Source organism: Emydura macquarii, unplaced genomic scaffold, assembly GCF_026122565.2.
Source record: "Emydura macquarii macquarii isolate MOO-44397 ecotype Brisbane River unplaced genomic scaffold, CSIRO-AGI_Emac_v2 contig_2897, whole genome shotgun sequence".
In the NCBI taxonomy this organism is placed as follows: domain Eukaryota; kingdom Metazoa; phylum Chordata; order Testudines; family Chelidae; genus Emydura; species Emydura macquarii.
Window position 1 is genome coordinate 5,118,908 of NW_027133034.1, and position 27,616 is coordinate 5,146,523.

The 27,616-nt window shown below is 41.3% G+C and overlaps 1 protein-coding gene across 1 annotated transcript in view; it reads right to left on the bottom strand.

The window, feature by feature from the left end:
* The window catches only part of TRPM6 (transient receptor potential cation channel subfamily M member 6), a 155,547-nt gene that overhangs the window by 64,411 nt on the left and 63,520 nt on the right, over positions 1-27,616 (bottom strand). The window contains exons 10-18 of the mRNA XM_067569200.1: positions 24,632-24,704; positions 24,438-24,538; positions 14,462-14,596; positions 12,358-12,411; positions 10,358-10,498; positions 8,332-8,469; positions 6,625-6,905; positions 5,010-5,238; positions 4,207-4,362 (exon numbers count right to left, since the gene is read on the bottom strand). Coding sequence (XP_067425301.1) covers positions 4,207-4,362; positions 5,010-5,238; positions 6,625-6,905; positions 8,332-8,469; positions 10,358-10,498; positions 12,358-12,411; positions 14,462-14,596; positions 24,438-24,538; positions 24,632-24,704 — 1,308 coding nt within the window. The remainder of the gene's footprint in view (positions 1-4,206; positions 4,363-5,009; positions 5,239-6,624; positions 6,906-8,331; positions 8,470-10,357; positions 10,499-12,357; positions 12,412-14,461; positions 14,597-24,437; positions 24,539-24,631; positions 24,705-27,616) is intronic.

Genomic DNA, 27,616 nt, shown 5'->3' on the forward strand with positions numbered 1-27,616 from the left:
TACTTCATTACCCTTACATGCCTGCAAGGGGCCCCGATGCCCATAATTATAATTGGTCTTACCTCCGTATCATAGCTGTTACCTAACCAGTAAAAGGCTTTTTTAAATTGACTTTATTAGTCCGACACGGCAGAGGACAAGTGCTTCCAGCATTCTTCTGCTGCATAGAGAGAAACACTTCAAAATTGGCATTGACATGTCTGTTGTGTTTCTGAGGAAGTTCTGGAGAAACTTCTCTTATTTTAGGCAAATTGAAAGTTAATTGTGAAATAAAAGTTCCAAACATTTCTCTATTTTCATTTATTATAGGTGAGGCTGGTAGCAGAGCCCATTATAATAATTTCCTATTATAAAACCCTCTTTTCAGTTGTTTTTAACTTTGCCAAACTTAAATAGGTTGGGCTGAAATTTTCCATGTGAAGTATTTGCTTCAGGTTGGACTATTCTGGAAAATTTCAGTCAAAATAGTTCAGCCAGTTCCAGAAATGAGGCGGGTGGGGGCAGGAATTGCCAGTGATAAACATTCTGGAAATCTTGTCTTTGAAGAGCTCTAGCATTCCCGTGCTTTGGAGCAGGAATTTGAAATTTGGCAGGGGCTGGCCTTTGTGCCAGGGATGTGCCTTTTGCTGTCCCTGTGAAAATCTGCCTTAATGTGACATAGTTATAGGCACATGCTCAATAGAGACTTCTTAAATTTCAGCAGCACAAATTCCCTGGAGATTCTGTCCACACTGGACAAGCTGCAGCCAGGGGATGAGCAGGACTTTCCTTGCAATTGGAGCTCTGGGCTGCTGTGAAATGTGCTGTGTCTGGAGCACCTAAACTGATAACAAAGACATGGTCTTCACTGTGCTGTCAATCACCCATCCCCTGCTGGGCTGTGCAGTGTGGAGGAGAATGTCTCCTGATTCAACCAGGCCTCCAGAGAGATGCAGGGGCAGCAGATTGGTACAAGGAACTTGGGGAGATTGGGAATGGCTGGGCAAAGATATTTGGACTGTTAGCAAGGGAAGGAATTGGGGGATGGGGGCTAGGTCGGCTGGAGGAGACAGACTGGATGAGGAGCTGGGGAGAGACTGGCAACTAGGACTGAAAACCTCTATGGCAGGTGAAAGGAGGTGAGTAGAGCAAAGAGACTGATCTAATAAGGAGCCAAGGTGCAAAGGGGGAACTGGGACTAGCTGGACAAAGAGGCTGGGGCCAGGAGCCAGGGGGTGGGTAGGGCATTGAGATTAGACAAGGAGTCCAAGAAGGAATTTTGGGACTAGAAGCTGGGGATGAGGAATGTGGCCCGGGATGGGGGAGGGGTGATTTGATGCTATAGGTAAGGAGACAGAGATCAGATGAGGAGCTAGAAGGTAAAAACTATGACTGGCTGGGCAAGGAGACTGGGTACAAGGAGCTAGGATGTTGGTGGGGGGACAGGGAATGCTTGGGCAAGGACATTGGGCATGTGGGAAGGGACACTGGAGCAGAGATGGTAAATCTGTAAGGTTGAGACTAGGTCTTTCTGGGTAAGGAAACTGGGATAAAAAATCTTAGGAGTGGAGACAGGAACCACCTAATGAGACTGGTGGGAGGTGGCAGACTTGGGCAAGAGATAGGACAGAGATAGGCTGGAGGAGGCAGTACAGAAGAATTTACACTTGTGGGGGTTAGGTAGAAAAGTCTGTGTCCACTAGAGCACACTCCCCTACAGAGACTGGAATAGAATCAAAGATTCCAGAGACTCATCATTCCTCTCACAACAAATGTGTGAAGCCCACTGGCAAAGTGTCACATCCCTTTTTGAGGCTGGTCCACACACAGGTGACAACCTACTAGTGCTATCAGTTACTACATTAGCTCAAGTGGCAGAGGTCTGCAAGGGATCCGTGGGTTCCAACCCCGCTGATGACACATGTGGGTGTCAATATGATGCCACATGATGGAATTTTGGTTTTTATTTCTTTGCTTTTTTAAAAACCTAGAAAATTATACACAAAAAACTCCTTTAAAGAAACATTATGAAGTTTGGAAAGTCAAGAACTCCAAAGTTAGGAAATGCCAGAATTAAGGATGAGGACGCAACGTTAATTTGGTCCCTTTATGCTTATGCATTATGATGCAGTCTTTAATTACATAACCACACACTATTTTTTCCATAGGTCCCCTGCCTCATTCAGTGCACAACTTGAGCCTGATCTGGGGATGAATCAGGGTCAAACAGTGAAGGAAACTGTTGCCTGCAAAAATATTGCTACATTTGTTGCTGAAATTGGAAGGTGTGTAGTGAAGGAAGCAGGAGACTGCTTAATTAACGCATTATTTTTTAATGAGCGTCATCAGCATGGAAGCATATCCTTTGGATAGGTGGCTAAAGCATGAAGGGGCATACGAATGTTTAGCATATATGGCATGTAAATACCTTGCAGCGCTGGCTACAACAGTGCCATGTGAATGCTTGTTCTCACTTTCAGGTGACATTGTAAACAAGAAGCAGGCAGCATTATCTTCCGTAAATGTAAACAAATTTGTCTTAGCAATTGGTTGAACAAGAAGTAAGACTGAGTGGACTTGTAAGCTCTAAAGTTTTACATTGTCTTATTCTACATTTGTAAATTCAACTTTCATGATAAAGAGATTGCACTACAATTAGTGGGTGCGGTGAACTGAAATACTATTTTGTTTGGTTCTTCTTTACAGTGCAAATATTTGTAATACAAAATAAATATAAAGTGAGAACTGTACACTTTGTGCTGTAATTGAAATCAATATTTTTGAAAATGTAGAAAACATCCAAAAATATTTAAATAAATGACATTCTATTATTGTTTAGCAGCACAATTAATCGCAATTTATTTTTTTAATCGCTTGACAGCCTTAACACACACACATTTGATATATAAATATGCACAGATTTATTTATATATCTAGATACTTATATGGCCACCATCACCATATAAACACCATAACTGTGCACCTCACAATCATTAAAGGATTTTATTCTCACAATAGCTCTGTGAGGGAGGGTAGTATTACCTCAGTATTACAGATGGGGAAGTGATACACAAGTTAAATTATATGATTTGCCCCAGGTCACATAAGAAGTCTGTGACTAAGATGAGAATAGAACCCATGTGTCCTGAGTTCCAGTCCAGTGCCCTATCCCATAGATAAACCTTCCTAACTTTTCAGAAATATATATTGTTTATAAAATGATAGAATGGATCTTGACCGACTTGCCAACAGCTGAGACCTTGCCATGGCATGGGAAGGGGTAGTTTGGATGGGGGGAAATATGTGTCATGTTGATTTCTCTTAAGGACAGATCTGTGGCTAACTGCCCGGCTAGACTGATTAAAATTTGCCAAATTTTTTAATAACTTGTGGATCCTATCGACTCCTGCACCAGTTATCCATGCAGCACCTTTCATTTATTGTCCCCTTTCCAGTCTGTTGAACCACCAATTCTCTGCTAGCGCCCTCATACCACCTCATACTCAGGCCCAAGATTGTTACATAATGTGGGGAAAGATTGAAAATGTCCATGCTCAACCCAAGACTTGAAAAAGCCTTTGGGAAAGAAATTCCAAAACTGAAACCACCTGAACACATGTTCCCCCCCAAATCACATCCATCCTTTACCCCCTCTAACCCATATTCTGCTGGAGGGGACAAGCCCTGCTCTGTGTGTGTGGGTGCATATGTGCGTGCACGTGTGTGTGAAGTCAGGTATTAGGAAAACCTTGTAACTCTAACATCTGGAATAGGCTTCCAATGAAGGGTGTGGAATCCCGGTCATTGGAGGTTTTTAAGAAGAGAATGGACAATCACCTGTCTAGATTTACTTGTTCCTGTCTCAGTGCAGGTGACTGGACAAGATGGCCGCTTGAGATCCCTTCCAGCCCTGTATTCCCAAGATTCCACTGTGACATTGGACACTGATGTGCACAGGTTATGGTGATTATTAAAAATCAAACTGTGCCAACCTTACTTGCAATGAGTAGTAACTTAACCACAATTAATCCCACTGATTTCAATGGGATTAGTTGAAGAGTAAAGTACTACTCATATTGAGTCAGAGAGATGGTAAGAAGCTTTCTAATCTAAGTTTTCTAACAGTTGTAACATTTAAGACAAAAAGTTTTCAGTAGAAAACTACCAACCCAGACTTTATCCCTAGTTTGTGAAAATAATAAATGGTAAAGGTGATGGCAAACTAACCAGAGACAACTCATCTTTAGAGGTGGATGGGCTCTGATCATTGTGATGCCATGTGAACTGATGAAAGTCCTGGGGCTGGGGCACATGAGACATTTCTGCCTTGCTTTTAAACTCCAGCATCAGGATGGTGGGAGGTAGAAGAATACTTAGAATGACCTAAAAGAGAAACACAAGTGAGAAGGTGTATTCAGTACAGGTGCGGACAAACTCTGCTATGAGTTACTCCATTGCAAATCCAGAGTAATTCCACTGACTTCAGTGAGGTGTGTTATAACAGAAGTATCCAGATCACACTGTTGCACCCAGTCTTACAAGTTATTTTTCTTAGCAGGAGAGCAAGTTTTTAGTCTTTGAAGAACTGTGGTATTGCTGTTAGTTTTGTTATGCAATTGTCCTTGGAGAAAAGATATGGCAGATGTCAGAGACTGCTCTCTGCCTCATTTGCTAAATCTGGAAGCAATTGGGGGGTAAAGTAGCTTCCTGGGAAATGAACACTTGGATGTGGGATGAAAAAGTGGTAATAGATTGTTGAAATTGAAGACGTGCAAGGGCAGGGAATTACTTTCTGTATCTGTGCCATTGTAGCCCCAAGGCTCTTTGCTATAAGAAGAACAGCAGAAACCAGCTTAACACTTCTTTCAGAAGGGTGTCAGCAACAGCACTATGCATGCTGAGTTTAATGGGCTACTTCCCTGGGTGTCTGCATTAGATCAGGACAAAGCCTAGCCACATATAAGGAGAATGTGTGCTTCACCGTATGCTCCCTCTGCAGGTTTAGATGAGGCACAAGTCAGTGAACTTACCTTAAACCAGGAGTTCTTCCGCATCTTCAGGCGTCCCATCCACATATCAGTTAGTAACATCTGTGTGCAAGTGTGAGACACAAAGGGCCGCAGCCCCACCGACACTGCCAGTTTCAGGCAAGTTGAGTTGCTCCAGTTTTTCAGCTCAGAGGTCAGTAGCTTCATGGCCATCTGCTCATTCTGTTTGAACGCATTATCCAGCACATCTAAAGCAAGCTGCCCAAATTCACTAGGACAGACAGAGCAGCACAGAGGAAAAAGAAATCAACATTTTACAATATGGAGGAACAACCACAGCTGAAAATGATCAGTACAATGAGCTCATATACCTAGTTCAGAAGCTTCTTTCACATGTGGTTAAGATATGAAATTGTATTAACTATGGTGAAAAGTTCCAGAGGGGTAGCCATGTTAGCCTGTATACAGCAAAAACAATGAGAGTCTTGGAGCACTTTAAAGACTAACAAATGTAAAGCTTATGCCTGCAGAAATTAAATGTGTTAGTCTTTAAAGTGCTACAGGACTCTTGTTGTTTTTGCTGTATTAACTATGACTTCCCCATTTCTTTACACTGTCTCATCATCGCACACAGAGGAAAAATAATTCAGTCAGTAAATCTAAATCTCTCCTCCTAACCACAGATTTTACTCTATATTCCTAGTCCCTGATTTTTAATTAGACCCATTGTGTGGTTTCACACACGTGTCATATAGTTCAGCCCATTATTTCATTCAGTAATGCACTTGCCAACACTGTACACAGCACTGTGCTCAACTATATAAGCATCCCCAGACTGAGTCAGACCCTAAGCATCTCTCAATGGGAGTTGAAGATGTTCAGCACCTTAATGAATAAACCTCACTGTGAAAAAAGCCCTGTAATTGCATGTAAACAAAGATGATAATTTATCCTTGAGCTCTGGTTCTGCTCCATTGGGGCTATGAAAGTACAATACCTTGCATCAAAAAATGACAAGGTATGTTACCTGATAAGGGAGCAATTGTACATTTCCTGATTTTGTTATACAAAAACCAAAATACTGAATGCTTAAAAGATATTCAAAGAATGAAACTAAAATTTAAAAATTGGAGGACACAGAAAAACTGCTTAGGCTGTTCAACAAGTTAACTTCCTTCATTTGCTCAGATATTATGTCAGCACATTTCTCCTTTAGGCCTTATATAGACTTGGATTTAAGGTGGGATGTTAATTAACACATATACACTAACACATTTGACAAAGCCTAATGTAAACAAGGCACGTGGTTTTAACACATGCTAGACTATTCAAGTTAAAGCCTAAGGGGGAGTCTAGGTTTTAACATCATCAGTTTAGCTTTGTGTTAAAGGCAATCGTCCTCATCTAGTTTAGACTTCTCAAACACATTAGTTAACTAATATATACTAACATCATTCCTTAAAAATCCTCATGTAGAGAAGGCCTTAGTATCTCCTTTGTATATTAAATTGAGGAGATAGTAAAAAGTACTTCTTGTACATTTCACAGCAGATGGAGCCAGACATCTTACAAGTTCTTAGCTGACGGAAAGAAAAAACGTCTAACTATTCAAAACACTGTAGATCTTTATTAACTGTAGTAAAGGGAGAACTCCTACTGTGAGTACTTCTTCAGTTCTTCTGAGGTGTCATCCACCATGTTGCTCTGTTTGGCTTCACGTGCCATTGCTCTGTAGAGTTTGCAAGCCACAACTGCCTTGACCATGGCCTCCTCTCCATGCTGCCAGAAGAACATTGCCATCTTCTGTCTTTTCATTAACACCGCCCAAACCAAGAGATCATTATAGGGGTAAATAAAGCCAGCTGACTCATGGTCCTCTAAGAAGCTCAGTTCATCTTTGGACTTCTTCCTAGACTTATGAAAAGCAGTTGACTTTTCCTGTAAAATAGCAGGCAAAATCTGAGCAAGTTGCTGCATCCTGAATTCATGTCATGCATTAGCAATTTGCTTGATCCTTGATCATTCTATATAGATGGACATTAGAAAAATGGCTTATATTCAGAAAAATGGCTAATATTACTAATATTAGCATCGCTGAATATTGCTAATAGCTAATATTCAGACTATGAACGTAAGCGTTGCTTGGATCAACAAAAGCAAAAAATGCAGTGAGGAGTTTAAATGTAATTTCAACCTTGTGAACCTGTGTCCCGGCTTTTAGATCCTGATCCTGCAAAGTGGGGAGTGCCCTCGATTTCCATTAATTTAATTACACTAATTTTACTAGTGTGCTATTCTACTTATGTCACGCTGGTGGACAAAAATGGGCCAGTGAAATCAATTATCAGTGAGAGAGCTGTGACAGCTATCTTGATTTTTAATATATATGCCACATTTACAGTAAATTGTGTATTTATGGTATGTTGTGTTTTGGCCTGAATTGCCTCACATTAAAATCAGGAGGAAAATTCCTGTTGGCTTCAGTGAGACTGCTCTGATAAATAACTGCTCACCATTGTGAATAAGAGGTTCACAAATGGGCCCACAATAATTCTAGTGAAGTTTCACAGACTCAAAGACTTTAAAGTCAGAAGGGATCATCATGATAATCTAGTCTGAGCTTCTGCACATCGCAGAGCACAGAATTTCGCCCTTGCTTGTAATAGACCCATAATCTCTGGCTGAGTTACTGAAATCCTCAAATCACGATTTAAAGACTTCCAGTTACAAAGACTCCACCATCTACTCTAGCTCATGCCAGCAAGTGACTTATGCTCCATAAGAATGAAAAACCCCCTGTGTCTCTGTCAATCTGACCTGGAGGAAAACTCTAGTTTTATGCTGATTTAGCTGAGAGACGAACATGATTCTTTTTTGTTATCTGTACCTGACACAGTTAGTTTCAAGAGAAAATATTTTCCATCTACTTGCAATTTACAACATCAGCACTTTTCTCAAGTGGTTTATTATTGCCACTTACATAAAAGTTTCTGTGAGGTTTGGGGCAATGAATTCCTTACTTTGAATTTCTATGCCTGCATCCAAATAAGGTTTTTTATTGGTGCCTTATGTTGGGAGATTGTGACAATGTTAAATTTCAAGGGATGAAAGCCCTTAACAACAAGGGGATGGAGGTTAATGAGTTTCATTGCAACAAATGGAGCTTTAACTCAATATTGTAAAATAGCAGTAATTGTACTTGAGCTGTGTTATACCACCTTGTTGTCCTTGGTGTTTAGGGAGAGTTAACCATGATACACATCCAGCCTGCATTTCACAGGTCTAAAATAACACTCAACAAATTAATTTTTTCAATCCATTATACTCCTAACAAATTCCCAGCACAAGCAAGCAATGACAGTACCTTGTATTTGTAAGGCTGGGCTGTTCTGATGAACTGAGAATGCAAGGTGTTTTCAGCAGATTCAGCTCTGCTACCCATCTGATTATTTTGATAAAGGGAATGATGAGAAAGGCTCTGAGCAAAGCTGGAGACCACACTCTAGTTCCAAAGATATCCCATAAAACACAAGGAGAGAAATAAAAATTAGGGATGAAACTCATTTATCTTGGTTTGCTACCTGCCATCCTAACAATTATTGCGGAGTTTCTGGAGTTTATGACATCAAAGAAAAATGGCCTATTACTCACCTAACTGTAAAAAAAAAAAATCTTATTTTCTAAAGGATAAATATTGTGTCCCTCCAACACCACCACCAAGAGCCCCAACCACAGCAGAACCAGTACAGTCCCTCTATCTGTTGGGGGAAAGATTTGGGGATCATACATAGTGCAGGTAGGGAAAGACTTGGAGGACAACTATTCCATGAGGGCTCCATGCACATAACATCTTTAATCCAGGATGATCCCAAACCAAAAAAACATGCTAATGTATATAAATGACTTTACCCACTGCTGGTGCAGCCACATGCAGAGTGAAACATGACAGATATTAAAAGGTGCACAAAAACACTACATAACAGTTTGGGACAGACAGAAAGAGAACCATAGCCAATTAAAACTACAGAGGGAATTGCATATACAGAATGTAATCACCCAAGAAGGAATTTGGTCATAACTCTTGTTGATAACAATCCTATTCTTGTAAAAAAGTGCCATAAGATATTTAAGAACCTCAAGATGTAAGGACATCCTATTTACATTCTTTCTGACAGAAGGATTATCTCTGTTATCTCTGGGGATTTTATTCAGTGTTAACTCTGAGGGAAGATGATTACTGAATTGTTAATACCACTTCCTGCAGCTCCTAGTTTTTTGAAGAACTGATCCCACTCCGCACTGTTAAACTTCTGAAATTTGACAAATGCTATGGGTGCAGAAAATTGGTATTTTGTATTCAGAAAGCCAACCAAAACTTCCAATATTTTTGACTAAGTATAGTATATCCCAATTAAAAAAATTAATCAGGTAGCTATCTCTTCATTTTTTTCCATTAATTCTATAATTGTGTTGCATAGTTTTTCTCTAGTTTCCTCACACCAGTAAGAGCTTTTTTATTAATTCTGAAAGCAATACATTGTGCATTTGGCTTATGGAAGTACTGTACTTAAAATCCTACTCTGAAAACTGAGTATGGAAAAAAGGCACCTTCTTACTCAATAGATCTCTTTTTGTATGTTATACTTAGAAGTTTAGACTGCTTTTAAATTAGTAGTCTTGAAGGGCCAATATAGGAAACTGAGAGTGACATGATTTTTCTTGTACATCATCAATGAAAGTTATTGGTCTGTATATGCAACACTAGTAACCTAATTGGACCAAAACCCATTGAAATCAATTAATTGAATCCCACTGACTTAATCGTGCGTTGGATCAGATCCCTAATAGCATAATAAGAAGAAAATGTGGTCTGGCGGATGTAAATAAGGGTCTACCATGGCCTTCAAATCCTTTCTTATATGTGATAATGAATGAAAAAATAAAAACCCAACTTGGCTTTCAGAGGCCAGGATCAATCTGCTGAACAAACAGTTAACTTAAAACACACCTTTTTATTTGTAAACTTATCACAATTGATATGGAAATTATGGAAAGACATTAAATATGGAACCCCATAATTACATTTTAACAGTTACTTTTCAGAGCAAAACCACACAAAGTGAAAAGTATTCTGATTATTATTATCTAGACATTTCTGAGTGTTATATTTTGGCTATTCCCAAAGACATAAATAGCCATTTCATTGATATTCCCAGTGCTTAATTTGTGCCAGGGCTACGCCCCAGCACCTCTACTCCTGGCAGTTCATAGACCCAGAACCTCTGGGCTTGCCGCATCAGTTATGAATGTAAAAAAATTGCTTGAACACCTGCATCCAATTGCTTGAGCCCCAGCACCTCGTTCATTATAAATGAAGCACTGGATGTTACCTTGCGTTTTCTGTAAAGGCTGTTGTACAGAACTCTGAAATGTTTCCTTGTGTAGCTGCTCTGATAAGCTCCACCAATCAGATACTCTATCACCAGCCCAATATCAATCAGTGATATCTTATAGTCCAAAGGAAGAGCATTCTGTAAGACAAACATTTACAACATTTTATAATGCCATTTTATACAGCAAGCCACACACCCAGTCTGAGGTCCATGGGTCCTGAACCCAACTTGTGGGCTATTGCTGTATTCACAACACAACCTGATGGCTCTACTAGTGACTGAAGAATCTGGACCCCTAAAACTTACTGTCAACTAAAGGCGCAGCCCACAGGGATTTGATTTGATTTGTTACAGAGTCCCTGATTGGGCCAGGTATGCTATTTAATCCAGAAAGAGACACAGGAAGTTATTTGTATACTATGTGAATTCTGGCTGGCTGCTGCTACGGAGCTTGCCATTTGCTACCTAGCTTCTGGCCTTGTCCTCAATTCCTGACTTCAACCCTGTCCTGTTCGCAACTCTTGCCCTCAGCCTCATTCCAGTCCCTGAACCCTATCACCCTGGATTCTGACTGCTCCAGTTCCAACCCTAGGCTATGGATCTTTGACTTCTAGTTCAGTGCTGGCTGTTGGCTTCAACTCCTGTTTACTGTCTGGCCCCAGCACCATCTTTCAGTTCGGACACCTGGCAGCTGACTCCTGACCTGTCCATTGGCCTCCGCTTCCTGAACAGTGTGATGACCTCCAGGCCAGACCGCCCAAGTCTGGGTCACTGGTACCAGTCTTCTATAGACCCTGACACCTGTCTAGCATAAAATGAGTTGTGAAATGTTGTAGCATAAATTCCTAAGTCTGACAGTGAATGCGTAGATTCTTCAGGCATATAAAGCTGCTATAAGAGTAAGATATTGAAATACCTATCAACACATTATGCACCAAAATTGGTAAAGCAATGTCTACCATCCATTGCACACTGGGGATGTATATTACAATAACAGCATTTTGTATCATGGTTCAAACATAGGCAAGACCAAACTGCATCGTAACAATCATGAGAGGAACATGTTAAAACATAATCCCCAGCACCGTCAAATGAATAGGCCTTCAGATAAGTAGGACCCAGAAGTGAAAACAGATTTGACATGAGCCACTTATTGGACCAATCAAAATTAGCTGCTTAAGAGAGGTGATCTTTGAGGCCTGGGTCTACACTTAAAATGTGATGAACCTAAGGGCTTTATTGAGCACCATGCTTAAGCCAACCTAATCCCCAGTGTAGGCATGGGTAGGTTGACAGAAAAATTCATTTTATCCTAGGATGAATATGCTAGGCAGACACAGTGAAATTAATACAGACTTAGACCTGGCCATCTCTCGCACTTGACATCAGATGCAAAAAGAACAGCCTCACCCATTCCTGTGTTAGCAATGTTACAAGATACAACAGATAACAAAAGTTTGAAACAGACTAGATCTGTAGCTAAACCACAAGGCTGTGGCTAATTCCTCTCCACACAGTAAATATTCGCTGCCACCTTCTGTTTTCCTAGACTATGCAGTGTATAGAAACAGTATTGCATCTTGTCAGAATATTTTGCTGTCACTGTTTAACAAGGCAATCCTTTTGACTGAAAAAAAAAGAAGCTTAAAACAATGAGCTATGGCAGAGCTACTGCAATGGTTCTCCAAGGCCTTGATGCTTTTCAGTAATGTTACTTTTGTAATCTAAGATAAAAGGGGTTTGAACTGTTGTAAGAACAAGCCATTACATTAAGTTACAGAACCCTGGAGAGCATTCTGCAGTAGCACACCAGATTAATTGCTCTGAGGAAGTAATAGGCTGGAGACAATTCATTCAGTTGATATAAAAATGTAATAACTAAACCATCATTTCTAATCCTAAATATTCCACAACACTATCTGAATGCCATTTGCATCACTAGACCCTGATATATTAAATTACACTCTGTGATCCCCAGACTTTCCAGTTTAGGTTACCTGTTTTACATCTCGAACAAGATGATGCAAAAGTAGATTTGTTGGTCCTTGTTTCTGTGATATTAATCAAAAGAAAAAGAAATTAAACAAATGTGCATTTTTATGCGTTAATTTCACAATCTGATTATCCCCAGGATAATCAGTAGTTATTCAAGCTTCCTGAACAGTTCTACAATGCTCTTCAATCCAAATCTGAAACCAGCACATTATCATCACAGTCCTGGGCCTCTCCTAAGAAGAAACTAATTGTCTCCTTTGTTAAACTGCACTACAATTTTTAATTTGCAGGACGTACACCAGCCCACGTTAAAATCTAAACTCATTTCTCAGAAAATTCAATTTGAACCAAGCTGTCCCTAAGTGAAAGGCTGGTACATAGAACTAATTATCACCTGCCCCAAAATCTTAATATAATAATTCCAGCTGATCAAAATTTTTCATTTAAAACTTTCTGAGGACCAACAGCCTTTCTTTAAAAATGAAAAAAATAATTTGTTCTCAATTTCCTGATTTTTAAGTTAATATTTTTTACATTCAATTTTTTTCAGTTCACATTTTATTGGGGCAGCAGGTTCCTCCCCCTCCTTTCTTTTTTCCATTGAAAAATTGGGAAAATGAAACTATTTTTTTTTCAGATATGTTCATCATTTTTTGACCAGCTCAAGCAATGATACTTTTGTAAAACTGAAAATGGGTTGTGTTTTGTTTTCCTTTGTTAAATGTGTTGAGTACCTTTTATTCATACATGAAGGAAAGCAAGTTACAATAGATTTTATTGCTCAGGCACAGTGTGGAAAGGGCTTTGGTGTACCTGGCCCTTCACACTCCTGAATAGGACCTCTCCACATTCTGTCTCTTTTTGCCCTGAACAGAGGGTGCAGACTTTACAGGCATTGAGCTGCATTAACCCATAGACAACTGAAGCAGGAGCAGGATCCTCAAAGCAGTGTTCTCACTCAAGGCACGCATTGTGTGGCTGGAGGTCTTTCACATCCCCTCCTTCATTCCCATGTATCCAAGATGTAGAAATGGACTTTGCCCTTAGGCAGAGGGTGGGGCTTGGTCATTGCAAAAAGGGCTTTGAAATTACCCTGCCAATGTAATGCTTCATCCTAGGGGGCATCAAAGGATCAATTCTTTGTAATTCTTTACTCATTTTAAGTAGTACCTTACTCCAAGAGTACTCTCATTGATTTCAATGGAAGTACTCTAGAAGCAACATACTAGTTATTGCAAATAAGGGTGTCACAATATGAACCACAGATTGCAATACAATTCAGTACAGGCCACAGCTTCCCAAATTTGTGACCAATTTTATTACAGTTGACAGGAGAAGTATAACGGGCTGCCCTGCTGAAACTGGTGCAGGAAATGATTTTTTTCAAAATAGAAAACTAAGGACTATATTTTTAGGATTTCAAATATAAATGAAAATTTAACTCAAGTGGGCCAGCTTCTTGCCAGAGGCCTTCCATTTGGGGAAAAAAATACTTTCCCTATGGTAGCTGCAAAAAATAGTCTTGGCCTAGGAAGCATTAAATAAGTTGTTATTATTTAGATGAGACACCACTTCAAACATTTTTATTGGCCCCATGTTGCATGACAGTGCTGAGGGAGCGAGACATGCATGAGTGATATTAACATTCTTGCACATTTTGTAACCACTTACACCTTACATTCTGATTTGACAGCTTTATATACCACTTTGCATGGATGTAACTGGCTATGCAAATTTCAGGACAGAAGAGAGCCAGGCTCTGTGAGCTAACTTTTCAAAAAGGTTGTGCTGCTGAATTCAGTATTTGTTAATAAAAACAGACACTTCTTTTGAACAGCTCAGGAACTGTGAGCCTGTTTGGTTGTCCTCGTTCAGACATTTACACCAGTGCAACAAGGGTATAGAACACTATATCCCACAGATTGCAATATAAATGGAAGCATTTTCACCCACTTTACACTGGTGTGACTACACGAGGTGCAAATCAACTGGGAATCAGGCCTGCCATTTCTATCTAGTCTGTCTGTCTATCCATCCAATAACTAGCTATCCAGGTATTTTAAAGCTAACCAGAAGTTACTTTGCAATGGGGTTTCAGGTACTCACTGTATTGTAGAGTTCTTCCAATCGGGATATAGTAAGGAAACGGTGCAGATTCACTCCATGCTCTATTAACAACTTTACAAAATCCACCCGGTCCATCACTAAAGCATCCAGCATTGCCTGTTCCAGGGAGCCAACCTTCAAAGGATGAGAGAGAAGGAGAGGAAAGGAAGAGAATGAGAAAAAAAATCCTTCTGGATTAAATAAAACAAACCCTGAACAAAAGTTAAGGATCTCTTTATTTCAATGCTTTGTCTCTGTATTTCATGTATAGTATAGAAAATAAAAATATGAAGATGCACCTATGTAAAAATCCAGTCAGGAAAATGATTCTGCATAAACCAAACCTTAACAAAGACGTCTTCAAATTTGTCTTTACAGTCATTGCACTAGACAGTGCATTTCCATTTGCCTTGTTTTTAAGTAACTTCAGCATTTAATCTGTCATAATGAAAAGATTTTCTGATTTGCCATATAACAAAAACCAGAGGAACTATATGAGACCAAGTTATTTAAAAGAAAGACTATATTAAAGAAGAGAAAGAATCTATGGTAAGATAAACATTCTGAAAATTATATTTGAAGATGGTAAAAGAAACTATGCAACACAGAACTGTTTCTACATTAGAATGGAGGACCCAGTCCCAAAGCATATCAAGCATGGGATTTTCATTTACCTCAACAGGATTTCCATATGCACAGCAGCTAAGGAATTGGGTCTATGGTGGGCTCTGATTTCAAAAATAGCTCCTTTGTTTCTACAAAATATACATGCATACATACATCCCTACAAATTGGCAACTGTGTGTGCAAAATGCATGTTCTGGTGTGCAAACTGGGCAATAACCCATAGCTATTATGCACATACAAATACTCTTTCCAATGTGCATATTTATGTTTTGTGAATGTAATATATTAGCAGATGCCTAGTATGTATTTTAAAAATGTCACATTTTGGCTGTGCAAAGTTTGTAGTGTAATGTTATTAAATTACTGTGGTTTCAGAAATATTTCAAAGTGACATTTCTAGGATTAGATTTCCTTTAGCAGTTAATCAGTGTGGTGACAGTGTATCTAAAAAGATTTAGACAGCCATGTGGTTATGTGTTAGAGCAACAGTCTTTGTTGTACAATCTATTTGATGCTGAGCTGACATTTATGCATAAATGTAGTTATAGCTGATCATAATCATTACCTATTGAACTTTTAGGACAACATTTTTAAGAGGAAATGGTCCACTATCCATGCACAAGTGTGCACTTTTGTTTGTACATACAAATACGATAGTATGCACAAATCACTTGGAAATTGCTGCTTAGATAACTGGCAATTGAATGTACACTAGTCAGGATAACTGTACAAAAATGTAGACCCTCACAGCTGTGTACTGACTTTGGGCCCCCTTAATTAAAAATGTAGCCTGTAAAGGTCATCCGCAGAGGATTTTGTGCCTGTCTTTTGCGTCTTACAGATGATGAAAACTTTTAATGAAAAAGTTGCTGTTGTTGTCTAAAGTTTTTTTCTGCTTGTTTATTAACTTCGAAATATCAGGAATATAAAGTATAGCCTTCTCTGCCCTGGTCTCACTAGAAAACTAAGCTGGCTTAATTACGTCCCTCAGGGATGTGAAAAATCCACACCATGGAGCAGCATAGTTAAGATGACTTAACCCCCAGTCTAGACAATTCTTCAATTCTTCCATCCACCTAGTTACTGCCTCTTGGGGAGGTGGTTTACCTATGCTGATGGGAGAACGCTACAGCAGTGCAGCTGAGCCATTGTATTGTTTCAAGTGCAGATATGCCCTCTGTTTTTACTGGAGAACAAGTGAGAGTATTAAGAGTTATTTATCGTGAACTCTTAAGGTTTAAATTGAAGGGCACAGATATTCAATACTTAAAGGTTTTCCTTCATTTAAAATGTTAATTAATGACTGCACTTAAATAAGTATGAACAACAAACAAAAACCAAATAGTTTTCACAATCTCGATTTAAAAATGCCTTCTTCTCTTACCAGCCCAGTTTTTACTTTTTAACTTCTTCATAATTTAAACTAGTTTACCAATCATCATAGCTTATTCCAGCCTAGACAAGATCTACATTTGTCATGTGTTTAAAAAACAAACAAACCGTAAATAAACAAAAAAGTTGTGGGGGGTGTGACCCGTCCGTGCCTAGGGTAGACCACCTGAAAATGCCAATGTCAGTGCAGGTTGCAAAAGGAGAGCAGATTCTCCCTGCACTGGTGGGTGACACTGAAGTCAGACTTCCCAAACAGCCACAAACAATGTTTCTGATTCCTCACACTGGTTATCAAGGAGCTAAATTAAAATATATACAGCCCCCTTTACTGCATTTCAGTCCCTGGCACCCAATAAGCCACTAGGTGCAGTAAAGAGATATGTTATTTAAAACTTTATGCTCTTTACCCCAAAGGCTCAGCCACATTACCAGATCAATATAAGTTTGGATCTTACCCAAAATACCACGCTACCAGACACTCCTTTAGTAACTAAAACTAAAGGTTTATTATAAAAGGAAAGAAACAAACTATAAGAGAAATGTTAAATGACTAAACCAATCGGATACATACAAATGATTAGAAAGTCCACATATATTAAGTTTCCAGTAGAATTGTGGAGTTTGCAGGCTTGTATAGTTCCTCTGGTATACATCCAGTAGCTGGATGGGTCTCAGTTCTTTGTTTCACAGCTTCAGTTGTCGATGAGTAGTTGATCCAGAGGTAGGTGAAGACTGAAGACAAAACAGATGTGGTACAGCAGCTGCCTTTTACGTCCCTTGGCCTTTGCCATGCTGCTTGTGGAAATTTACCGAAATAAGATGGAGTCCAGGGTTACATGAGTAAAGCACTGGGTTCTTTCCCTGGGCTTATTGTACCTTGAGTTCCCTTACTGGGCCATCAAGCAGCTAGTGCTGCAGCCATCCTGTCTGGGGGGTGTTGCCCAGAAACACAGCACAAGTTGAAATACAGATACATCAAACATATCCATAACTTCCAATGGAAATATGATACATTCACATAAACAATATCATCATACTTAGCAAACTATAACCTTTCAAACAGTACCTCATATGAATTATTGTAATTTTGACATATTGATATTAAATAATATCATAAATGGTCCCCCTAATTCAGCTAGAGTCACAAGCGGGAGGACTTAAACTAAAATAAACAAACAAACAAAACAGCACCAGCTCAATTTTATTTTTCCTCTATGGGCCACCTTTAAGAGTGTAACTAATGGACCATGTCTCTTTCTGAGCCAATACATTACTCAGACTTTTTAAAATAAAGCGTATGTATTTTTCACAGCATGAGAGTACAGTAATAAGATATGGAAAGTTAAATTAATGTCGACCTTTGCATAAAGAGTTCTGGTAACTATGAGCTAGGTTGTAAAAGACATTGATGAAAACACGATCCCCCCCCTTTTTTTTTTTTGGTAGTCAAATTTGTGAAAATACATTTGTAATATAACTGATTTTTTATAAAATTAGAGTTCCTGGTTACAGACAGACTGTGTGTGTGTGTGTGTGTGTGTGTGTGTGTGTGAACATACAACTCTCTTTGTGTGTATATTATATATATATATATAAGTTGAATGTTTACACACATATACATGTGTTTTTGTCTGTAACCAAGGTATCTAATTTTATATAAAAATCAGTAATACACATACACAAAACTATGTTACAAGAACATCATCTGATAATTACATAGTTATTAAAGCACAGGGACTGGACCCTGGGTCTCCTACCTCTCAGATGAGTGCCCTTATCCCTGGGCTATGGAATCATTCAGACTCTGTCTCTTGCTCTGGCCCAGATGACCATATGTTCCAAAGTGGAACAGCTTCAACAGGATAGATAGAGAAAGAGAGAGATCTACCCCAGAATACCGCACAACCTAGTAATTAGGGCACTTTCCTGAGAGATGGGAGACCACTATTCAAATATTTTCTCCCTATCAGGCAGCGGGGGTAACTGAACCAGGCTCTCCCACATCATGGTTGAATGCTATAACCACTGGGCTAAAAGTTATAAGGAAGGCAGCACTATCATCTACCCCATCAACAGTGTTTCTTTCAAAAAACAGCGTAGGCACCAGACTCCAGGGAAGGGCTCCCAACTGTGGATTTCAAACAGACATAAGTACCTATATCAAAGAAATAGGTAGGGTTTAGGATACCCCCACATCATTGGCATCTCCTATTGGTTAATTTAGGCAAGAACCCACCTATTGTTCTAACTTTTGTGGATCCCATTCTTAGGCACCTATCTCTTCCCATTCATTGTATACGGAGCTTGAGTGGATAACTCAGGCTTCGTGGATTCCAGTGATTTTTCTAGGTACCTATACGTTAGGAATTGCAATGCTGAATGTCACAATACTGAACGCCTAAGTCCCTTTCTGGATCCATACCTAGCACTTCATACGTTCAAAACATAGCTCTCATTGACTTCAATTGCAGCTGTGAGAGTTCTGCAAAGCAAACTCCAAGGTCTCTAGCCAGGGACCCAGACAATGAGGCGCACACAATAGTCTGGGACCATAACATAGTGAAATCTCATTCCATGGACAAATTAGTGATAAAAGGGTAAGAGACACATCACTTGATATATAAATTCTACAGAATCCTTGGGCAGTGGGTATCATAGGCCTGGAAAGGCTTTGCCTTCTCACACAATCAGGGCTGGCTCCACCCACGCTCCACTTCCCTCCCCCATTGCCCCAGCCCAGGCAGGTAAGCACTGCAGCAGCTCCTCCTGCCCTTGCTCAGCCTCTCCCACAAAGCGGGCGGGGGCGGGGAGTAGGGCTAGGGTGGGCCAGCTATTGGTTGAAGACTTGGGGAGGCTGGGACCTCCCAGCACTGGGGCTGCCCAGCCGACACTCCAGGGATGGGGCCGGGACCACGCCGCGCCGGCACTCCGTGGCTCGGCACTAAGTCTGGGGCCACCCTGCCAGGGCTGTGGCTGCCCAGTGCTCAGATTGCCTGGAGCTGGGTTGGGCAGGGACCAGTAGCTCGCACTGGCTGGCAGAAGGGGTGAAGCCATGGGCTAGCCTCTCCCAATGGGGGGTTTCACGCGTCACCCATCACAGAATCATAATTTTAATGATGTCACCCTCTACAGCATGGCAGGGAGGACTCATGGTCCACCTGCCTTCCAGATTCCAGGTCCTCCAACTGGTGGAAATTTCAATAATACAGTTTCATTGGAAATGGGTCAAGTTGGGTATCATTTGAAAGCCCTTTTCCCCCACAAGCACAATGGTAACATACATGACAAACCACAAACAATTATGCAGATATATATTCAAGAAAATATTTAAAAATCGATTTTTTAAAATTATACTTTAGCACAGTGATGCATTTCTTACATAAAAATGACATTGATCTTTGGTATTGACTTCCTAGGGAAATCAACTTAGGCACATAGGACTTAACACATTTATTCATCATAGTTATCATCAGTGTTGTCTTCATCTAAGGCACCACAGCCAAACATGTTGTCACAATGATCCTCATCAACACTGTACTCATACATCTCTGTACAAGGCAGACTGCTGGCCAAACATTTGCAGAGTAGCGAGAATCTGATCTTTGTACATGAGCATTTCATTAACTCAGGATTGATCTGGGAGTGCATGGTATTTCTCACATAACTGGTGTGATCAGTTCATCCTCCAAGACGTATGTTTGACAAGGGAGGGGGGTTTTGGATGCACTCAATCATCATGGAGCCAATTCATTGCTTGATAATTTGCCCTCTTGATAGCAGATATAAATGCACCTCTTGTCAGTGGCAGTTTTTCTCCATTGATTTGCTCCTTGGAAAACATCCACCAGTGTAGCTTGGTAAGTGTCACAATGTTGATCTTCAAATGGTAAACACAATATATGAATGCCTCCAGTGCATTTATGACCTCTTCAATGATTGTCTCAGTCATTCTGAGCACTTTCAGAGTGAGGAGAGAGTCTTTGGAGGCTGAATCAAATGCCTTCCCGGAAGATAATTTGGTCTTTCCATCCAGTAGTATCTCTCTCTATGGCATTGATGGTATGCAAGATAATTTTAGTGCCATCCTCCTCATGGCAACTATGAAAAAGCTCCTCTGAATTGTGTGAGTCAGCAGCTTCATTATGCCATACAATAACAAAGTTCTACAAGCAACTCTTCACATGCTGGAGCATTTTTCCTACAAGGTATGACTTGTTACTATCTCATACTTGCATGAAGGGCTTCTTCATTGTGACACTGGAGATGTTTCAGTCAAATTTTGTATTGGAGAGGTTCAATACCATGAAGTCTCTTATTTCGGGTGATATTTTAATTGATTCTTCTGCACACGTGTCAAACACAAGGTGAACATTATCACAGGTCTAGTGTTTTCTCTGTAGCCTCATAATGAAGTGTTCAGTCAAATCTCAGAAGGTGCTAGCAGTTTCTGGTTTGTCAAGAGCTTGCACATCATCCATACTTTCTATGATTGCTATGCTGAATGGCCTCTTATGGCATAAGGTACTGGTCATGTTGTCAGTAGGTTCTGACTTAGGAAGACCATGCAAAATGTGCATTAGTTTGCTTTTTGCCTGGCACCTATGCACTGTTCTGTCACATTTGAACATCAATCGTGGTATGACAGAGAACTTGTACTTTCCCAAGCCTCATGTAAATCAACATCACACTAAGATCTGGACATGACTAGGAGAAGACCAAACAATGACCTGTGTGCTGTTAGCTCTGTAGTAATCCCTGCCTTCTTCACTCTGACTTTCTATTTTGCATTCAAGCACAGTTTTAGTTTGTTCTTTTCGATCAGCGCCCATAGATTGATGGAGCCTTGGATAATTCTTTGGATTTGTATGGCTTCATACAAGCCATGACCCAAAGTATCCATTCCACTGACACTTTTAGCTACTTTCTCACTGAAGACTGCTTTCTTTACATTAATGAGCTCTGGTCTATCATATGCATGTAAATATGCTGAAAACAGGAAGTGTGAGTCTCAGGAATCTTGGGTTCCATGCCAGTCTCTGAAAATGAGTGTTCTTCAGTGCACACTAACCCTTCTGCATGTTCTCCTATCATATCCTTATACCAGATATGGACTAGCTATAGAGCTTTCTTATACACACCAGGTGCGTTCACCACATGATCCTTTAATGCTGTGCCAGGTCTGACTGAGGTTTATTTAAACACGGTATTTTACACACAGTGCCCCCTAGTGACTGATCCTTCTTCCCCATTCCCTCCAGTCTGTCCCTATACCAGACCCGTTTCTTCCTCACTCCCAGTTCCTCATCCCAGTCCCATTCTTCTTGCCTATCCAGTCCCAGTCCCTACTTCTCTTCCCAGTCTCTTTGTCCATCCCAGTCCTAATATCCCTTCCTGAGCTTTCACCACTCCCAATCCCAGTCTACACGCTCAATGGCTCCTTATCCCAGTCCATCAGTCCCAGCCCTGCATCCCAGCTCCTTGCCAGATTTGTCGCCCCATCTCCGTTCCTGCCCCCCCGCCACAAACACACATACAGATCCCAATCTCCTTATCTTACCACAAACCGTCTCCCCCAACTGGCTCCCAGCAACCCCCCAATTTCCCTCACCAGGCTACCAGTCCCAGTCTCACCAGACCCCTTGCCCCAATGTACTCCTTTCCCTCCCCAAGTTTATCTTCTGTCCCCTCGCTGAGTCAGGAGGTTTCCTCCTTCATGCTGCCTGGGCACCAGGAGGGGGATCACAGGAGAGAGATCCTCCCTGCCCTCAGTTCCAGTGGCTGGCCCCACCCCAGTCTGAAGCGGCAATCAGCATAATGTATAATCCTATATATTATAGGCAGTTATGATAAATCAGGTGTCAACGCAAAAGATCCAGTTGTAGATACCGCAGAGGACAGTCTATTAATCACTACTATTAGTGGTTTTGTGTGTCTGAGAGTTTTTAACATAACTAGGGCCCATAAAATGGGTCAAAGAGACTGACTGTGATTAAAGGACTTTGCCTTGCTTGATTTGAAAGCATGACAAAGAGCTTGATTAGATAATGATATACTAGCTGGTAACATGTTTTCAATCTAATTAGCAAACAATACAATGTACTGTATCTGCTCTCTCTATTCTCCTGACACATATTAAGCTGCTAATTATTTTTTGACATAAAAGAAAGTCTGTCATAATCAAATTCAGGTTGAAGAAGGAAAGTGGCAGTGAGTGAATTCTGGCCCCTCTGAAATCAATGGGCGCTTCAGTGGGGGTAGGATTTCACCATGTAACCCGATATTGAAATGTACAATGATTGATTCAGCAGGATGCAAATAAATGTGTATATGCCTTTTCTTATTTTTAAGTTGCTGGGAGCTTTTTATGTTTGTGTTCTATTAACAAATAATACTATAACAGTTTGAAAATGAAATCTATTTTTTTAATTCTACTGTTTCTTCTCCTGTGTTACCATACAATGGTGTGTTATTGAAAGTAACTAATTTATGTTGGGCTATTCACATTTTTTAAGAACGTCTAACCATTTGTTTTGGAAAAAACCAACATACTGTCGTGTTGGTCTGAATGTGCCACCTTGACAATGTCCCTGTAAATTTTTCACTTACGGAGAATCCAAAGATCTGATAGAAAGGCCAGAAAGTAGCTAGAAAATAGATGTAGACAGAAGAAAAAAAGAAGGCAAAATGAATAGAAAGACCAGTTATAAAGCTATTCCTGCTCCTACTAGAACTGTTTATGTTGAAAGATTTGTGTCTGTAACCAGAAAAACATTAGCGCAAAAAATGAGTCACCTTTGTAAGAAACCAGAACATTTTATTGATATCATCAAACTTGTTTGAAGGACTGACACCTACCAGAGTTCTGTGTTAGAGAAGGGATGACCTCTGGTAAACTTTTAGCATGTGTGTAGTAGGTTCTTTTACTGTTTTTTTTTTATGTTTTCTCTATAATGCTTTTGCCTTAAGAATAATGCAGTTTGCTTTGGGAAGGCTGGTTGGCAACTGGCGTATGGTCTTATAATCCCTAGAGACAGAGTTAACCACAGGTGCCAGACCCTGGTCAGATGTGGTGGAAAACTGCAGTAATGTGCAGAGAGACTGTAAGCCTAAACCCTTGGTCTGAAGGGAGAGAGACACGAGTCTCTGCCCCTAGAGAAGTGATTGCTGGGAAGCCTAAAACCTTAAGTGGGTGCCCTCAAGGAAGACCAAGGCGTGAGGAGGCAAAGGTGCTGAAACTGCAACAGTGTGTTCTTTTCTCTCTCTCCTCCCCCCCCGCCCCCCACCACCAATAAAAAATATGCCTTTCCTGGTAATGCCATGTAGGGATTCAGTGTTTAGGTCCCAATCTTGGCCCTATGACCGCCAAACTATCAGAGGCTAGAAGAGAAGCAGAGACAGCTCATCCATCCCCTGGAGAAAAGAGTGCCCTGTGCCACCAATCACAGTATAGCAACTTTGACTGGCCAGCCCAGTGACAGCTGTGGCAGAATCCAGAGAGAGTGATATTCAGCAGCATGTCTGATGAGATAGGGAAAAGATTGCTAGAGGAAAATATGGATATTTCAGATGATGTACAAGAAACCTTTCTCCTTTGGATGGATGGATAAAACTTATATAGATTTGTATACCCCACTCATCACTGAAGACTCTGAGGGCTGAGTGCTGAAAAGGAGGTAGGCTCCTAACTTCTATTGAAATGAACAGAAGTTAGGAGCGGAAAGAGAAGTCAGGAGCAAAACTTAGTGTGAGCATTCCATGTTGAATGCCCTGTATGAAAACTTCTCATTTCCAAATACTAAAGATGCTCACACCACCAGATAGGTGTCTGAACTCAAACTTTAAGTTACTCATCAGACGGAGTCTGAGAGACGCAAAGCAATCATGAAAACACAAAGAGAATTAAAAAGCGTCACTGTAAAAAACCAAACACATGCTAGAAAATAAAATGTAAAAGTACCTTCCAGTCCTGTCCACAAACCAATATATGTTTCTTGGCAATGTCCAGTCTATTCCATGCCAATGCCAAATTTAGCTGATCTGATGCAGACATATTTGTACCTAGAAAACAAGAAAAGGCTCCATTAACTTCCATGCATTAGCTCCTTTTCCTCTGTATGTCATAGGAAAACAGAAGCATTGTTAGATAAGTACCTTTCAGGAGTGCTGTCAGGATTGCCAAATCAATGTCGTGCTGCTCCTCTGACTCTGCATCAAATATGGTTATCTGTCAGTGTTGCAAAAGTATGTTATTGGGTTTGGGTGGTGGAAAAGCCCTTTCAGAGAAACATATGGGGTTCATTCTTGACCTAGTGTGCAGTGAAATAAGTTGCACAGCTCTCAGCAACATTAACAAAGGGATCTATACATGAATGTATCTCCTTGTGCACCAGATTAAAAATGTACCATTTAGGGTATGTTTACATTGCAACTAAAAACCCAGGGCTGGCCCATGCCAGCTGACTCGGGTTCACAGGGGGGTCGGGCTTGTTGGGCTGTTTCACTGTAGCGTAGATGTTCGGGCTCAGACTCTAGGACGCTGTGAGGTAGGAGAGTCCCAGAACTCAGGCTGCAGCCTGAACCCGAACATCTACACTGCAATGAAATAGCCCTTTAGCCGGAGCCCTGCATGCCTGAGTCAGCAGGAACGGGCCAGCCGTGGGTATCTAATTACAGCGTAGACACCCATAGACTTGTAACACAAGGAAATCAACATGCACAGCAACATCTTTCTAACAATGTAACACTGAATCTCACTCTTTTTGGCTGGCTTTGAAGGCTGAGACATACAGATTCACATAATGACGCCTATAGACTTGCTTCTCACACAGTGGAAGATCTTGAAACTCTGTAGTAGGGTGGCCTGCCCCTTTAGGGGACAAGCATCCTGGGGCTAGCCGCCCTGTTCAATCAGGCCCTCTTGGACCAGAATTAGCTACTTTCCAGCCCAAGGTGGCTAAACTAATTGGTGTCAGCCTGAAGCAGGTGGGCCCCCAGATGGGCTGAGAAAACTCAGTTTGAGAGAAGAACCGCAGGGAATAAGTTGGGCTCATGTGGAAGGCCCTGAAGTAGGGTCTGGAAGGATTCCAGGGAAAAGTCTGGGAGTCAGCACTTTCTCCCAGAGCACAGACACTTAGGGTACATCTAACACGGCAATTGAAAGTCTGCGGCTGGCCTATCCCAGCTGACTCAGGCTCACAGGACTTGGGCTAAGGAGCTGTTTAATTGTGGTGCAGATGTCTGGGCTAGAACCCAAGCTCTGGGAATCACATGGTCCCAGACCTCACCCTCTAGCCTGAGCCCAAATGTCTACACCACAATTAAACACCCCTGAGTCTGAGTCAGCTGGCATAGACCACCTGTGGGTGTCTAACTGCAGTGGAGAAGTATCCTTAAATGTTGCCCAGAAACCTGGAGGGTGGGCTGAAGGGGAGCACAGGTGAGACAGAAAAACATCTTGTTACTTTGGACTTCTGTCACCCCAAAAGGAAATTGAACTCCGAGAGTGATCCAGCAGGAGAGGTTAGCCATGTGAATCCCCAGGAGAGAGAAAAATAAAAACCCTTGTGAGGGGAAATTGAGGCAGGGATTGCCATGCTCACCATCATGGGTGCTCTAGGGCAGGCATGGCCTATGACAACTTGGTACTAGAAGTAGATTCATGACACCCCCTCCCATCAAGGAAAGATTATGTAGCAGAGAGATACAGACACCTTCTTTGGCTGAGGAACATCTACCTTGCCAAACTACTGTATGGAAGGGCCTGGTGAACCCCTTTTAGCAATAGGAGAAGGAGTGAAAGACAGCCTCCACCTGCTGGTGACACAGAACAAGCAGACACAGACAATCCTCCTGCAGTTGTTGGAGGGCCAACAAAAGCAACAGTGGCTGGAAGTACCCCAGCACCGGGCAGGGAGAAATGCTCTGGTATGCTTCAGGTGTGGAAAAGTGGAGCACGTAAGGATGGTTTTAATCTTGAAGAGGAAAAAGGGTAAGTCCCAAGGAGTGGTGATATGTTTTTCATGTGGGGAAAGAGAAGATATTAAAAGGCTCTGTCCCACTAAGAAATTGAACTGTGAGGAGGAGGATTGTAGCAAGGGGACAATTAGGAGCGCAGGAATAGGGAGCAGGAGTGAAAAGCTGCAGAAGCTGAGACCTAAGACCCCGTTAAGGCAGCTAGAGGCAGAAAGGAATCGCTTGAAAAAGCAGCTGACCTAAGAAGGAATCTGGAGAACCAAGTTTTTGCCCTTCCCCAGCAGGTACCAGTTCTGGAGAAAACATTCAGGGCTCTGAATACAGAGAAACGCTGTGATGATAACGGGGCAAACGCAGAGACTGGAGGAGCAAGGGATGCTGCAATCAGGGCAGTGACTGATATGGCGGAGGTAGGACCAATGCAGTACTGGAGGGTGAGCCCACGAAGGGCCTAATCTCTGTAGCAGAGAGACAATGAAAGAAGTTGCAGGACACACTCCTGGAAAGGGATCAGTTAAAAATAGACCTGGCAGAGATACACTCTTCCTATGTGAGCATTGTGGTACAAGCCGTAAAGCAGGAGCAGGAGCTGACTGCCTCATTGGGGAAGGAGAATCACCATGTGGAATTGGCTGCCTTGGAGAAAGCCAGGTAGCAGGCTCTGAAAGACAAAAGGGAGCTAGCAGAGGGAAAACAGTGCTTGGAATTTCAAGTAATGATGCTGGAAGATGACATGGAGGGATTTGTCTCCAGATCTCCAACATGGAGAGAGTATGCTGGGAAAAAAGATCAACTGATCTTGAAAGTTAGCAGCTAAGAGAACAGCTGGAGGGATGGCAGCCAAGAAAATAGCCTGTTCGGGCTTGACATACGGCTATAAATGGCAGAACTTCCCCTGGGGCCAGGCAAGGTTCTAGAAAGGGTGATGTGTAACAGAGTGGTCTGCCTCTTTAAGGGCCAGGAGGCCTGGGTCTTGCTAGCCAGCCCTGTGCAATCAGCCCGCCTGTGCCAGAATTAGCTGCTTCTCAGTCTAAGGGGGCTGGACTAATTGGGCTCAGGTAACAGCCCAAAACACCTGGGTCTCATAAAAGGGCTGGGAAAAGTCAGTTTGGGAGAGGAACTATTTATGAAACATCCATTAACACCAATCAGACTGGACAGGGG